At 41.0% G+C, this 12,380-nt stretch overlaps 3 protein-coding genes and 2 long non-coding RNA genes across 7 annotated transcripts; 3 read left to right on the forward strand and 2 right to left on the reverse strand.

Annotated features, from left to right (window-relative positions):
* Positions 1-495: 495 nt before the first annotated feature.
* On the reverse strand, positions 496-3,300 carry LOC125214815. 2 transcript variants are annotated; one of them, XR_007175178.1, is made up of 3 exons: positions 3,164-3,300; positions 1,542-3,089; positions 496-1,222 (listed from the first exon to the last, which is right to left on the reverse strand). It is a non-coding gene; the product is annotated as an uncharacterized LOC125214815 (long non-coding RNA). The 2 variants fall into 2 exon arrangements; XR_007175179.1 differs by having other exon boundaries at positions 1,542-2,733; positions 3,164-3,296.
* LOC125214813 (ankyrin repeat-containing protein BDA1-like) lies at positions 3,179-10,647 on the forward strand. Of its 2 annotated transcripts, XM_048115978.1 has the most exons (3): positions 3,179-3,529; positions 9,251-9,445; positions 9,698-10,647. In XM_048115978.1, exons 1-3 carry the CDS (start codon positions 3,179-3,181, stop codon positions 10,490-10,492), a joined length of 1,341 nt encoding a protein of 446 aa, XP_047971935.1. In that variant the 3' UTR covers positions 10,493-10,647. The 2 variants fall into 2 exon arrangements, with proteins under 2 accessions (XP_047971935.1, XP_047971934.1); XM_048115977.1 differs by lacking the exon at positions 3,179-3,529 and having other exon boundaries at positions 8,458-9,445.
* LOC125214814 (ankyrin repeat-containing protein ITN1-like) lies at positions 6,419-8,211 on the forward strand. Its single transcript, XM_048115979.1, has 2 exons — positions 6,419-6,976; positions 7,309-8,211. The coding sequence occupies exons 1-2, from the start codon at positions 6,419-6,421 to the stop codon at positions 8,068-8,070; spliced, it is 1,320 nt and encodes a 439-aa protein (XP_047971936.1). The 3' UTR covers positions 8,071-8,211.
* LOC125214816 lies at positions 6,824-8,989 on the reverse strand. The gene is made up of 3 exons (XR_007175180.1): positions 8,885-8,989; positions 7,221-8,438; positions 6,824-6,959 (listed from the first exon to the last, which is right to left on the reverse strand). It is a non-coding gene; the product is annotated as an uncharacterized LOC125214816 (long non-coding RNA).
* Positions 10,648-11,257: 610 nt separating the features above from the next.
* LOC125216444 (17.3 kDa class II heat shock protein-like) lies at positions 11,258-11,980 on the forward strand. The gene has a single exon (XM_048118155.1). The coding sequence runs from the start codon at positions 11,411-11,413 to the stop codon at positions 11,885-11,887; it is 477 nt and encodes a 158-aa protein (XP_047974112.1). The 5' UTR covers positions 11,258-11,410; the 3' UTR covers positions 11,888-11,980.
* The last annotated feature ends 400 nt before the right edge of the window (positions 11,981-12,380 follow it).

Below are 12,380 nucleotides of genomic sequence, written 5' to 3' on the forward strand. Positions count from 1 at the left end.
ATTTGTTGAATTTAAAGATTGACCCATAGTGGGAATCACTTATTTCATTCTTCTTAAAAATAAAAAGTCAAAAGTTCTAACAACCAAGAAGCGCTTTCCTAGTAATTTCATTTCCTCTTCAAGAAAATGTCACATAAATTTAATCACGACCAAGTCCTAACAACCATTTCCTCTTCTAATTTGCTTATATTTAAATTCCCATTGCATAAATAAGGATAAATAAAGAAAACCATTGAGTTGGTCTATGACGAGCATGTTCCCTCTTATAGATACTTTACCAATTTTGCATTTAATATCATCTTATCTATATGATACTTTACCAATTTTGCATTTAATATCATCTTATCTATACGATACTTTACCACATCTGCATTTAATCCACCATTAAGACTATTTTTAGTGGACGAAAGTAACATGTTCTCTTCATAAATCATTATATACAAACAACAATAACTTCTCGTGTTGTTTTCAACCACAGTTCACTAAATCATTATATATACAAACACGGGATTCATATATAACTAACATTTCCACTCAATTTCTTTTACGTTTCTTACATCATGGACGGGGGAGTCAACCCCAAGTCAACCTTATGACAACCATAAATAAAACATCAATTCTACCTACATTTGGAGAAGTTCATCAAGAAATTGAGCAATTATTTGAGAGAGAGAGAGAGAGATGGAAATGCTCTACGAGAGCGCAGCAAAAGGAGATGTAAAAGCTCTGCAACAACTACATCAAAAAGATGCATTTCTCCTAGAAAGAGTTTCCTACACAGCTCAAAACAACACTCCTCTCCATATAGCAGCATTAAAAGGGCATCTAGCCTATGTTGAGGAGATCTTGAGGCTCAGCCCTCGCCTTGCTGAAGAGCTCAACTCTCAGCAATCGTCGCCTCTCCACATCGCCTCAGCACAGGGCAATGTGGAGATCGCGAAAAAGCTGATCGTTAAAGCACCAGATATGTGCCTGTCCCGCGACTCTCAGGGCCGGAACCCTGTCCATCTTGCGGCCATAAAGGGCCGGGACAAGATGCTGGAGGAGCTTGTAAGACAAGCTCCTCTGGCTGCTCGGCAGAAGGTGGGTCGAGGCCTCAACGCCCTGCATTTGTGCGTTGAACATGGCCAGCTTGGGGCTTTGAAGGTTTTGGTGACGGAAGTGAAAGAGCTGATCAATGCAAAGAATGATGATGGTGACACCATTTTGCACATGGCAGTAGCTGGAAGAAATACTCAGGTAAACAAAATTTTCTATAGTTTTATTTGTCATTATTTTTTGTTTTATAGGTATCATTCATTTTATTATTTTTGGATTCAGTTAATGTTTCATATGTTAAATAAAGCTTTTTGAACTAGCATTTTAGCCTATATTTAAAAGAATAGATGCTTCAATAATGTGGATTGACTTTTTGAGCTATCAGTTTTGCCTAATTACATTATGAATTTTTGTTATGAACAATAAATGAAGATCATTCAATATTTCATTGGAACATGAATATTACTACATAGGATCAAGACTGAAGAACATGAAATGCATACCTGATAAATAGGAGTAAAAGCATCTGAATGATTGATCTGTAACATCTTCTTTACCTATAATCAAGAACATAAACACATAATATTGCAGATTACACAGTATCTATGGGAAGACGACAACGTGGATATCTATGCAAAGAACGCCAATGGCCAAACAGCAAAGTCCCTTTACGAACAAATCCAACCCGAGGCACAAGAAGATTCTGGAGTCGCCCATGTTCTGTGCCACGGGCTCAACAGATTAAAAAACAAACACAGAGACACCCAGCCGGTGAAGTGGTTGACCAAGAAACGAGACTCCATAATGGTGGTTGCGATCCTCATAGCAACCATGGCTTTCCAGGCCGGGGTGACCCCTCCAGGGGGCGTCTGGCAGGAAGACTTCACACACTATGACAACGGCACCCTCGTGGCTAATCCACACAAAGCAGGGGAGGCCGTGATGGCCTACAAAAGCGAACGGGCGTTCAAAAACTTCATGCGCACCAACACTGTGGCCTTCGTAACGTCTCTCAGCACAATCCTGCTGCTCATTAGCGGCCTGCCCTTCAGGCGGCCGCTGTTCATGTGGATCCTGATGGTGATCATGTGGGTCACGGTTACCATGACCGCGGCAACCTATGCCATATCGATTACTGTGGTGACTCCAAAGAAGGATCGGAGGTCACTGAGCAATGTCATTGAGATCTCGCTAATTGTGTGGTGCAGTGTGATGGGGATTTTGCTTGTCGGGAACACGATTCGTTTGATCGACAAGTGGTTGAAGAACAGAGGTGTTGTTATATGGAGGCCTAGAAGGTTTAGGCATGAGGTGGAAATGAACCAACTGATCAAAATCAGCAGTCAAAATTGAGATTTTTATTTTCATTTATCTGAAAGCACATCTATCTAGTTTCCTATGCTTGAAATTCATGTATGAAAATTAGTATTCTATCATTTTCATGTTCAACGCTTGAATTTTCACATGTTCTCTGGTTTTTACGAGAATGAAAATGTTCAAACAAGCAAAGTAGCAAGCAGGTTTTGAGCAATTTATCACTGGAATGTTAGTTCATGGTCAAAATAATCAAATCTCAAAAAATTGCAAACCTTCGAGAAGCAGCAATTTTGATTTCTTCGTACTCAAATCCTCAAATTTTTCCATCACGATTTGGTAAATTCGACTTTTCCCAGCCCTATTGATGAACACCTCAAGCTGCAAAAGTCAATAAATTAAGAACATGAATTACAATGTTCATACAAGTAAAGTGTCGAACAGTTTGTGAGCAATTTCGGATAGCCTCAAATCTCTGTGTATCATATGGCTAACAACTAGTATAAACTACTGTTCTAACTGCTACCACTTCAAATTTGATGATCTTCAGTGTCTAGCTATGAATTTTATGGTCGTTGCACGTTTTCTAGATGAAGAATATTATAATCATTTTCTTCTAATAATTATCTGAATTAATTTATATTCTGCGTAGCGTTGACTCTAAAGCCCAAATTGGCGGGCTAAAGGTGAACAAAATTCCCCCAAAATTCTTCAATCGAATTTGTGAACGTTGAACTCTGCGTAATGAGAGAAATTGCTAGATCAAAATAAACAGGAAGATGATCAGAAGAATCAGATTCAGCTCAAAAACCTGTACGAAGCAGCGATGAGCGGATCGGTGCAGCTCCTATCGCAAATCCTAAAGGAAAATCCGCAAATTCTCCAATCGTCGGAGATCTCCACCGCTCCTGAAAATCCTCTCCACGCCGCGGCGCTCCTAGGCCACCTAGAATTCGCGAAGAAGCTTCTCAGCGCGAACCCCGAGCTCTCGAAATCGGTGAGCTCGAGCGGCTCGTCGGCGCTTCATCTGGCGGCGGCGAAGGGGGATGCGGAGATGGTGAGGGAGCTGGTCGCGGCGGATTCATCGATGTGCGGCGCCCGCGACGGGGAGGGGAGGAATCCGGTGCATCTGGCTGCAATCAAGGGGCGGACGGCGGTGCTGGAGGAGCTGCTGAAGGCAGATCCGACGGCGGCGGCGGAGAGAGCTGTTTGCATCTGTGTGCGAAGCATAATCGCGTGGAAGCGATGAAGGTGATACTGCAGTTTTCGGAGGAGGGAGATGATCGATTGGTGAATTGGAATACTGTTCTTCATCTTGCAGTTGTGAAGAAACAGCTTCAGGTTTGTGATTTTTTTATTTTTTTATTTTTATTTTAGCTTCTTTTTTGGGCTTAATAGGATTAAACTGACTTCAATGGCCAATTTGGTAGGGTTGAATTAAATTTAATGTTGAGCATTTAATTGAATATAGATGGTTAATTTACTAGAATAATTGATTGATCTTGAGCTAATTTTGTCCATTAATCGACGTTGGAATGGAATTTTTTTTAAGCTCATTTATCGATTGGTAACTGGTGCAACTGTCAGTGGTCTCAGAATCGTTGACCATGACTCTGAGTAGGCCTAGAACCATAAACAAGGTGCGGGCCAAGAAATGGGAAACCAATCAGACGTGGTCCAAAAATATAACAAAGCAGTGAAAAGGATTAGTAAGGCCAAAATTAATTGGACCTAGTCAAAATGAACAAAATTGATGTAGACAAAGAAGCTTTCCTTGTAATTTCTTATCATCTGGCTATTAATTTAGTTGAAGAACTCAAATCGAATATATGTTCAATGTGTTGGGCCAGCACACATGCACAATCAATGGGAGTGAAAATGATATGAGGAGATAAATCTGTTAATAACAAATACTAGTATTAGTCAATCTTTCACGGTAAGTGACAATATTTGGGATATTGGTTTTCATGAACTATGGGAAAATTCTGATATTTCCAACAAATTTTGAAAGTGGTTTTGATTATCACAAAACTCTTGAAAATGTACAATTCTCCCAACCCAACACAAATAGAAATCTTTACATTAATTTTGATCATATGCTGCTAGTAATGAGGTCTATATTATTTAGTCTGAATTATTGTTTTGATGCCCTAATTCTTGAAATATGGTGTTGACTTAATAAGATAAAAATATGCCTCATAAATCTGTCGAATTTGAAGATTGGCCCATACTGACTTATTCTTCTTGAAAGAAGAGTAAAAAATGAACGTGCCAAGAAGTAACAAATGGGCGTAGACCTGCCCACGGTTCATGAACCCCCGGTTCCGATTTTGGAAAATATGGAATCGGAACCGAACCGTGAGGCTGTTTTACGGTTTCAGTTTCGGTTTCGATTTCGAACCGCCGGTTTTTGAACGTTTCGTAGCGGTTTAGGTTCGGTTTTGCGGTTTCATGATTTTTTTTCTTAATTTTTTTTGCCATATACTTTGAAATTATAAAATAAATTGGAACAAGGAAATGGATAGTTTAAATTGAAGAGAGAAATTCTTGTTAACACTAAAATGATCGTGAGTGTAAGGAGGATAGAGAGGAATATTTATAGATAAAAATAGAGAGAAATGAGATCCAATTTGAATTTAAAATCAATATTTAAGAACAAAATAAATAAATAAATAAAAATAAAAGAAATGGTGTTTTGTGCAATCAATTTTGAATAGTGCAGCTATCGCCCAACGTCAACCAATCAATTTTGATTTTTGAAGACTCAACTAATCAATTTTGAAGACTACAAATTCATTAACCAATGTTAATTTGAGTATTATGCTTTATTTAAAGTATCAATTCTTCTAAGTTTTATTAAAAAATGTTCGATAAATATTTATTAATAATGATCCATACTCCATAGACTCCATACGTAAAAAACTATGTTAATTAATAAAATCGGAAATAGTATTATAAAGTTATTACCATAACCATACTCTATGACTCCATCTTGTAATTTAGTTTTTTATTTTATTATCTTTTCTCTTATGTTTTCCAAATTACCATCCAATTTTACCAAATAGTATTATAAAGTTATTTTTGCTACAAAATTTTGTCCCACATTATTGTTTCTACGGATATTATCAAATCTAAACATGAAAGTTACTTATATAAGTATAAAACTCATAAACTGGATCATTCAACAATGTTTTATTCAATGGAGTATAGTTTTAATATAAGGATTAACTATGTTTAAATTTATCATTGCATTGGCGGTTTGGAACCGTGAAACCGCCGGTTCGGAACCATCCGGAACCGGCGGTTCGGTCGCGGTTTCGGTTCGAAAAATTTGAAACCTGAACTGAACCACGGTTCTAAAATTCACGGTTTCGGTTCGGGATATTTTTTGCAGTTTCGGTTCGGAACACGGTTACGGTTTTAACCGCCGGTTCGATAAGCCTTGGGCAGCTCTAGGCGTAGGTGCTTTCCTAGTAATGTCCTCTTAATGAAAATGACACAGAAATTCAATCATGACCAAGTCCTAACAAGTAGCAACCATTGTTTTGTTTCCCATAATCGACCAAATTAAACAGCTGTGTGACAATCTAGTTGTCCATTATAAATGCAGTCAAACTAACTCTTTTTTAATTTGCTTATATTTACCTCTACATTACTTTTGGTGCATATTTAATTCCCCATCGCATAATTAAGTAATAAAGAAAACCATTGAGTTGGTTTATACGAGGATGTTCCCTCTATCTCTCTTACTTTATCAAATTTTCCTATCGAGACTATTTTTAGTGGACGAAAGTAGCACGTTCTCTCCATAATATTTTGCTGGCAAACTACTATAACTCCTCGTGTTGTTATCAACCATTTTGATAAGGGGACACTCTTCACTAAATCATTATATATAAACTCTAGATTCATATTTCACTAATATTTTACACTCAATTTCTTTTATGTTTATTAAATCATTGACGGAGGGGTAATCAGGAGTCAACCTTATGATAACCATAAATAAAAGACTACCTACATTTGGGGAAGTTCATCAAGAACTTGTGTAATTTAGAGAGAGGGAGAGATGGAGATGCTCTACGAGAGCGCAGCAAAAGGAGATGTAGAAGCTCTGCGCCAACTACTTCGAAAGGATGCATCTCTCTTAGAGAGAGTGTCCTACACAAGTCCAAACAACACACCTCTCCATGTAGCAGCATTAAAAGGGCATCTACCCTATGTTTTGGAGATCTTGAGCCACAGCCCTCGCCTTGCTGAAGAGCTCAACTCTCAGCAATCGTCGCCTCTCCACATCGCATCGGCACGGGGCGACATGGAGATCGCGAAAAGGCTGATCGGTGCAGCACCAGATATGTGCCTGTCCCGCGACTCTCAGGGCCGCAACCCTGTCCATCTTGCGGCAATAAAGGGGCGGGTCCAGCTGCTGGAGGAGCTCGTCTCCGTTGCTCCTCTGGCTGCTCGGCATAAGGTGGGCCGAGGCCTCAACGCCCTGCATTTGTGCGTCGAACATGGCCAGCTGGGGGCTTTGAGGGTTTTGATGAGAGAAGTGAAAGAGCTGATCAATGCAAAGAATGGTGATGGTGACACCATTTTGCATATGGCAGTAGCTGGGAGAAAGACTGAGGTAAACAAATTTTCCAATAGTTTCATTCATTTTATTATTTTTGGATTCAGTTAATGTTTCATATGTTAAGTAAAGCTTTTTCAATTAGCATGTTAGCCTATATTCAAAAGAATAGATGCTTCATAATGTGGATTAACTTTTTGAGCTATCAGTTTTACCTAATTCCATTATGAATTTAAGTTATGAACAATAAATCAAGATCATTCAATATTTCATTGGAATATAAATGAAATGAAATGTATACCTGATAAATAGAAGAAAGAGCATCTGAATGATTGATCTGTAACACCTTCTTTACCTATAATCAAGAACATAAACACATTATATTGCAGATTATAGAGTCTCTACTCCAAAATGACAACGTGGATATCAACGCAATGAACTCCAATGGCCAAACAGCGAAGTCCCTTTACGAACAAATCCAACCCGAGGCACAAGAAGATTCTGGAGTCGCCCATGTTCTGTGCCACGGGTTCAACAGATTAAAAAAAAAACACAGAGACACCCAGCCGGTGAAGTGGTTGACCAAGAAACGAGACTCCATAATGGTGGTTGCGATCCTCATAGCAACCATGGCTTTCCAAGCTGGGGTGACCCCTCCAGGGGGCGTCTGGCAGGAAGACTTCATACACCATGACAACGGCACCCTCGTGGATAATCCACACAAAGCAGGGGAGGCCGTGATGGCCTACAAAAGCGAGCGGGCGTTCAAAAACTTCATGCGCACCAACACAGTGGCCTTCGTAACGTCTCTCAGCACAATCCTGCTGCTCATTAGCGGCCTGCCCTTCAGGCGGCCGCTGTTCATGTGGATCCTGATGGTGATCATGTGGGTCACGGTTACCATGACCGCGGCAACCTATGCCATATCGATTACTGTGGTGACTCCAAAGAAGGATCGGAGGTCACTGAGCAAGGTCATTGAGATCTCGCTAATTGTGTGGTGCAGTGTGATGGGGATTTTGCTTTTCGGGAACACGATTCGTTTGATCGACAAGTGGTTGAAGAACAGAGGTGTTGTTATTTGGAGGCCTAGAAGGTTTAGGAATGAGGTGGAAATGAACCAACTGATCAAAATCAGCAGTCAAAATTGAGATTTTTATTTTCATTTATCTGAAAGCACATCTATCTAGTTTCCTATGCTTGCAATTCATGTGTGAAAATTAGTACTGCTGTATCATATTCATGTTCAACATTGTCTCAGGTTTTACTCTATGAATCTATTGTTTGAAATATCTAAACTGACAAGAAATAAAATGTTCACACAAGCAGGTAGTATGAAGTACCGAACAGGTTAAGAGCAATTTATCATAGAACTGAGACTGCTAATTCATGATCAAAATTATCAAATCTCTAAAAGTTGCAAACCTCCAGAAGCAGCAATTTTGATTTCTTCTGACTCAAATCCTCACATTTTTTCTGTAAATTCGATTTTTCCCAGCCCTACGACAAACATCTGAAGCTGCAAAAGGCAACATACAAATATGGGATTTAGATATAAGAACATGAAATGGTATGTTCATACAAGCAAAATGTCGAACAGTTTGTGAGCAATTTCGCAAAGCCTCGGATTTCTTCGTTTTATCCCACAAACAATTACTAACCACTTCAAATTTGATGATCTACAGTATCTAGCTATGATTTTTATGGTCGTCGCATGTTTTCTAGATGAAGAATATTATAATCATTTTCCTCTAATAATTATCTTAATTAATTTATAATCTGCATAGCCTTGACTCTAAAGCCCAAATTGGCGGGCTAAAGGGAACAAAATTCCCCCAAAATTCTTCAATCGAATTTGTGCGCGTTGAACTCTGCGTAATGAGAGAAAGAATTGAGCTGATGAGATTGCTAGATCAGAACAAACAAGAAGAAGATGATCAGAAGATTCAGATTCAGCTCAAAAACCTGTACGAAGCGGCAATGAGCGGATCGGTGCAGCTCCTATCGCAAATCCTAAAGGAAAATCCGCAAATTCTCCAATCGCCGGAGATCTCCACCACTCCTGAAAATCCTCTCCACGCGGCGGCGCTCCTAGGCCACCTAGAATTCGCGAAGAAGCTTCTCAGCGCGAACCCCGAGCTCTCGAAATCGGTGAGCTCGAGCGGCTCGTCGGCGCTTCATCTGGCGGCGGCGAAGGGGGATGCGGAGATGGTGAGGGAGCTGGTCTCGGCGGATTCATCGATGTGCGGCGTTCGCGACGGGGAGGGGAGGAATCCGGTCCATCTGGCGGCGATCAAGGGGCGGACGGCGGTGCTGGAGGAGCTGCTGAAGGCGGATCCGGCTGCGGCGGCGGCGATTAGCGGCGGAGGAGAGAGCTGCTTGCATCTGTGTGTGAAGTACAATCGGGTGGAGGCGATGAAGGCGATACTGCAGTTTTTGGAGGGAGGAGATGATCGATTGGTGAATTGGAAGGATCAGAATGGGAATACTGTTCTTCATCTTGCTGTTGAGAAGAAACAGCTTGAGGTTTGTGAATTTATTTTTTTTTAATTTTTTTTTTTTAAATTTTGGCTTCTTTTTTGGGCTTAATTGGATTAAACAGACTTTAATGGCGAATTTGGTAGGGTTAAATTGAATTTAATGTTGAATTTGGTAGCATTTAATTGAATATAGATGGTTAATTTAGTAGAATTATTGATCTTGAGCTAATTTTGTAATGTTGAAATGGAAATAATAAAGGTCAGCGAATTAAGACTCATATTCCGAAATCTATCGCAGATTGTCGAGTATTTGATTGATAACACGAGAATAGAAAACGGTGCACGAAACGCAGCCGGTTTGACAGCCCTGGATCTGCTCCTGCAAAACCCAGGAGATTTGAGGGATTTGGAGATCAAGCAATGTCTAGAACATCAACACAGTGCAGCATCGCAAAGCTCGAAAAAAAGCATGAAACCGTCGTCGTCTAAGCTCTCCGCGAATATGCAGCCGAAGAAACACAAGCACACGGACTGGCTGGGGCGGAAGAGGAGCGCGGTGATGATCGTGGCTTCCCTCACGGCCACCGTGGCATTCCAAGCCGGCCTCTCCCCGCCAGGCGGAGTCTGGCAGGGAGACTTCGCCGGCAACCCTAACGGGACGGCCCGGGCGGACAAGGCCCACAAGGCCGGGCAGTCCGTGATGGCCTACACGCTCCCGGACAAGTACGGGCAGTACATGGTGTTCAACACGATCGCGTTCCTCGCGTCCCTGAGCATAATCTTGCTGCAGGTGAGCGGGCTCCCGATGAGGCGGAGGAGGTGGATGTGGACCCAGATGGTGACGATGTGGATCGCGATATCGGCCCAGACGCTCACGTACTTTGTCACGCTGATCAACATGACGCCCAAGCACGTGGAGAACACGGTGTACCACGTGGCGAGGGTGTCGGTGATCCTGTGGCTGTTGCTGATGGCGGTGGTGTTCGTCGGAAACATGACTAGGGCGGTGTTGTATGTGATGAGGAAGTATGGGTATCTTGAGGAGAAGGAGAGGGAGGTGATTGTTTATGAGGAGGAAGAGGATGAGCTTTGATATTGATGGCTGTGGTTTGATTAGTTTTTAGTTTTTTTTCTTTTATTTTGGTGAATGGATTATTTGTACAAAATACTATGTTTTGATCTTGTGTAATTTGCATTGATTGTTAAGCAGCTGATTTTTAAAGGGAACTTCTGTACATATAACTTGAATCAAGGTTTGTCAAAAATTAAACTTGCAGCTGCTTATCTTAGAAGAATCATTCCATCAATCCAATCACTCCAAAACATATTATTAACAAAAATATACTGAGATTCAACTTAAAACTAATTTATTGCATTTGTCCACTATTTTTACTCTAGTATACCCTCAGTTTCAGATTAAGAGTCACTTTTTGCCATAAAAGTCCGTCCCAGTTTAAGAGTTACTTTTAGAATTTTCCATATTTGGTCATACAATTTTAGCCTCTTCTTCATCAAAATTACATCAAACTGCCATTATCTACATTAAAATAAACCAAAACCAAAACAAAAATCAAAAGTCAAAAAGGACCCACCTTCAACCAACTCTACCATCTCACTTCATTTATTACACACTTCAACTATTTCTTAAAACCCGAGCCATAACAAGTGACTCCAAATGTGGGACGGAGGGAGTATTTGCTAACAATAGTACTATACTACCCCATAATTTGTGAATGAATATTTCTGCTAATTTGTTTTAATCGTGTATGCCGATGGATATACACGTGATTAACACAATTTTAAATTCCCTCTATTCTCGATCGTTCTTGAAATGAAAAGAACAATGTAGCAATCTCCCCGTACACCCATCCCATGTTATTAGTAATTCACAAACCAGAAGCATCTACCAACAACCAAATTCTTCACAAACAATCCATATAAATACCACCATTCCACACCTCATTTCACCATTATTCAAACAAATTCGAAAATCACTAACCATAAAATTCAAATGGATTTGCGACACCTCGGCGTGGACGCCCCCCTCCACTCGACGCTCCTCGACCTCGCGGACGAGGTCGAGAAGCCGTCTTCACAACAAAACAACAACCCCTCGCGGGCCTACATCCGCGACGCCAAGGCCATGGCGGCCACCCCCGCGGACGTGAAGGAGTACCCCTCCTCGTACGCGGTGGTGGTCGACATGCCCGGGGTGGCGGCGGCGGACGTAAAGGTGCAGCTGGAGGAGGAGAGCAGGGTGCTGGCGGTGAGCGGCGAGAGGAGGCGGGAGAAGGAGGAGGGCGGCAAGTATCTGAGGATGGAGAGGCGCCACGGCAAGTTCATGAGGAAGTTCCCGCTGCCGGAGAATGCTGACGTGGAGGGGATCTCGGCCGTGTGCCGGGACAGGGTGCTCACGGTCACGGTGCGGAAGCTGCCGCCGCCGGAGCCCAAGAGGCCCAAGGTGATTCAGGTTAAGCCTGGTTGTTAGGTGCTGTGGAGAAGACGTTTAAACGAATTGTTGATTGTGTTTGTTAAGTGTGTTTTTGATTAAATGTTTGTGATCAAGAATTTCGGTTGTTAATTGTGTGTATTAACGAATTTGATTCAGATAGCATTTTATGGTTTGTTAATATGTTGCGATTAGCAGCTAATTAAGATGAAAATTTATTTTGACAATTTTTGTCAAAACAAGAAAAAGAAAAGAAAAGAAAAGAAAATTACTTGCAAATTAACAATGGGACATCGAAAAATATGCAAAAAATATTTGGAAAACAGCCGCAAAAAATTAATTAAATATCTACCCCATTATTTAGATAGACTGGACCCACATTATAAAGTGTATAAACATAATAAATTAAAATTCAGCAAATGTCTCCACGTCAGCAAACATGCACATTCTAGACCAATATCCATTCTTCCAGAGAGCACGAGAAACTCCCCTTTCTCTCTCCAGAAACTTCTCTAACCTTCCACCCCAACCC

Source organism: Salvia hispanica, chromosome 3 (genome assembly GCF_023119035.1).
Source record: "Salvia hispanica cultivar TCC Black 2014 chromosome 3, UniMelb_Shisp_WGS_1.0, whole genome shotgun sequence".
Taxonomy (NCBI): Eukaryota; Viridiplantae; Streptophyta; class Magnoliopsida; order Lamiales; family Lamiaceae; genus Salvia; species Salvia hispanica.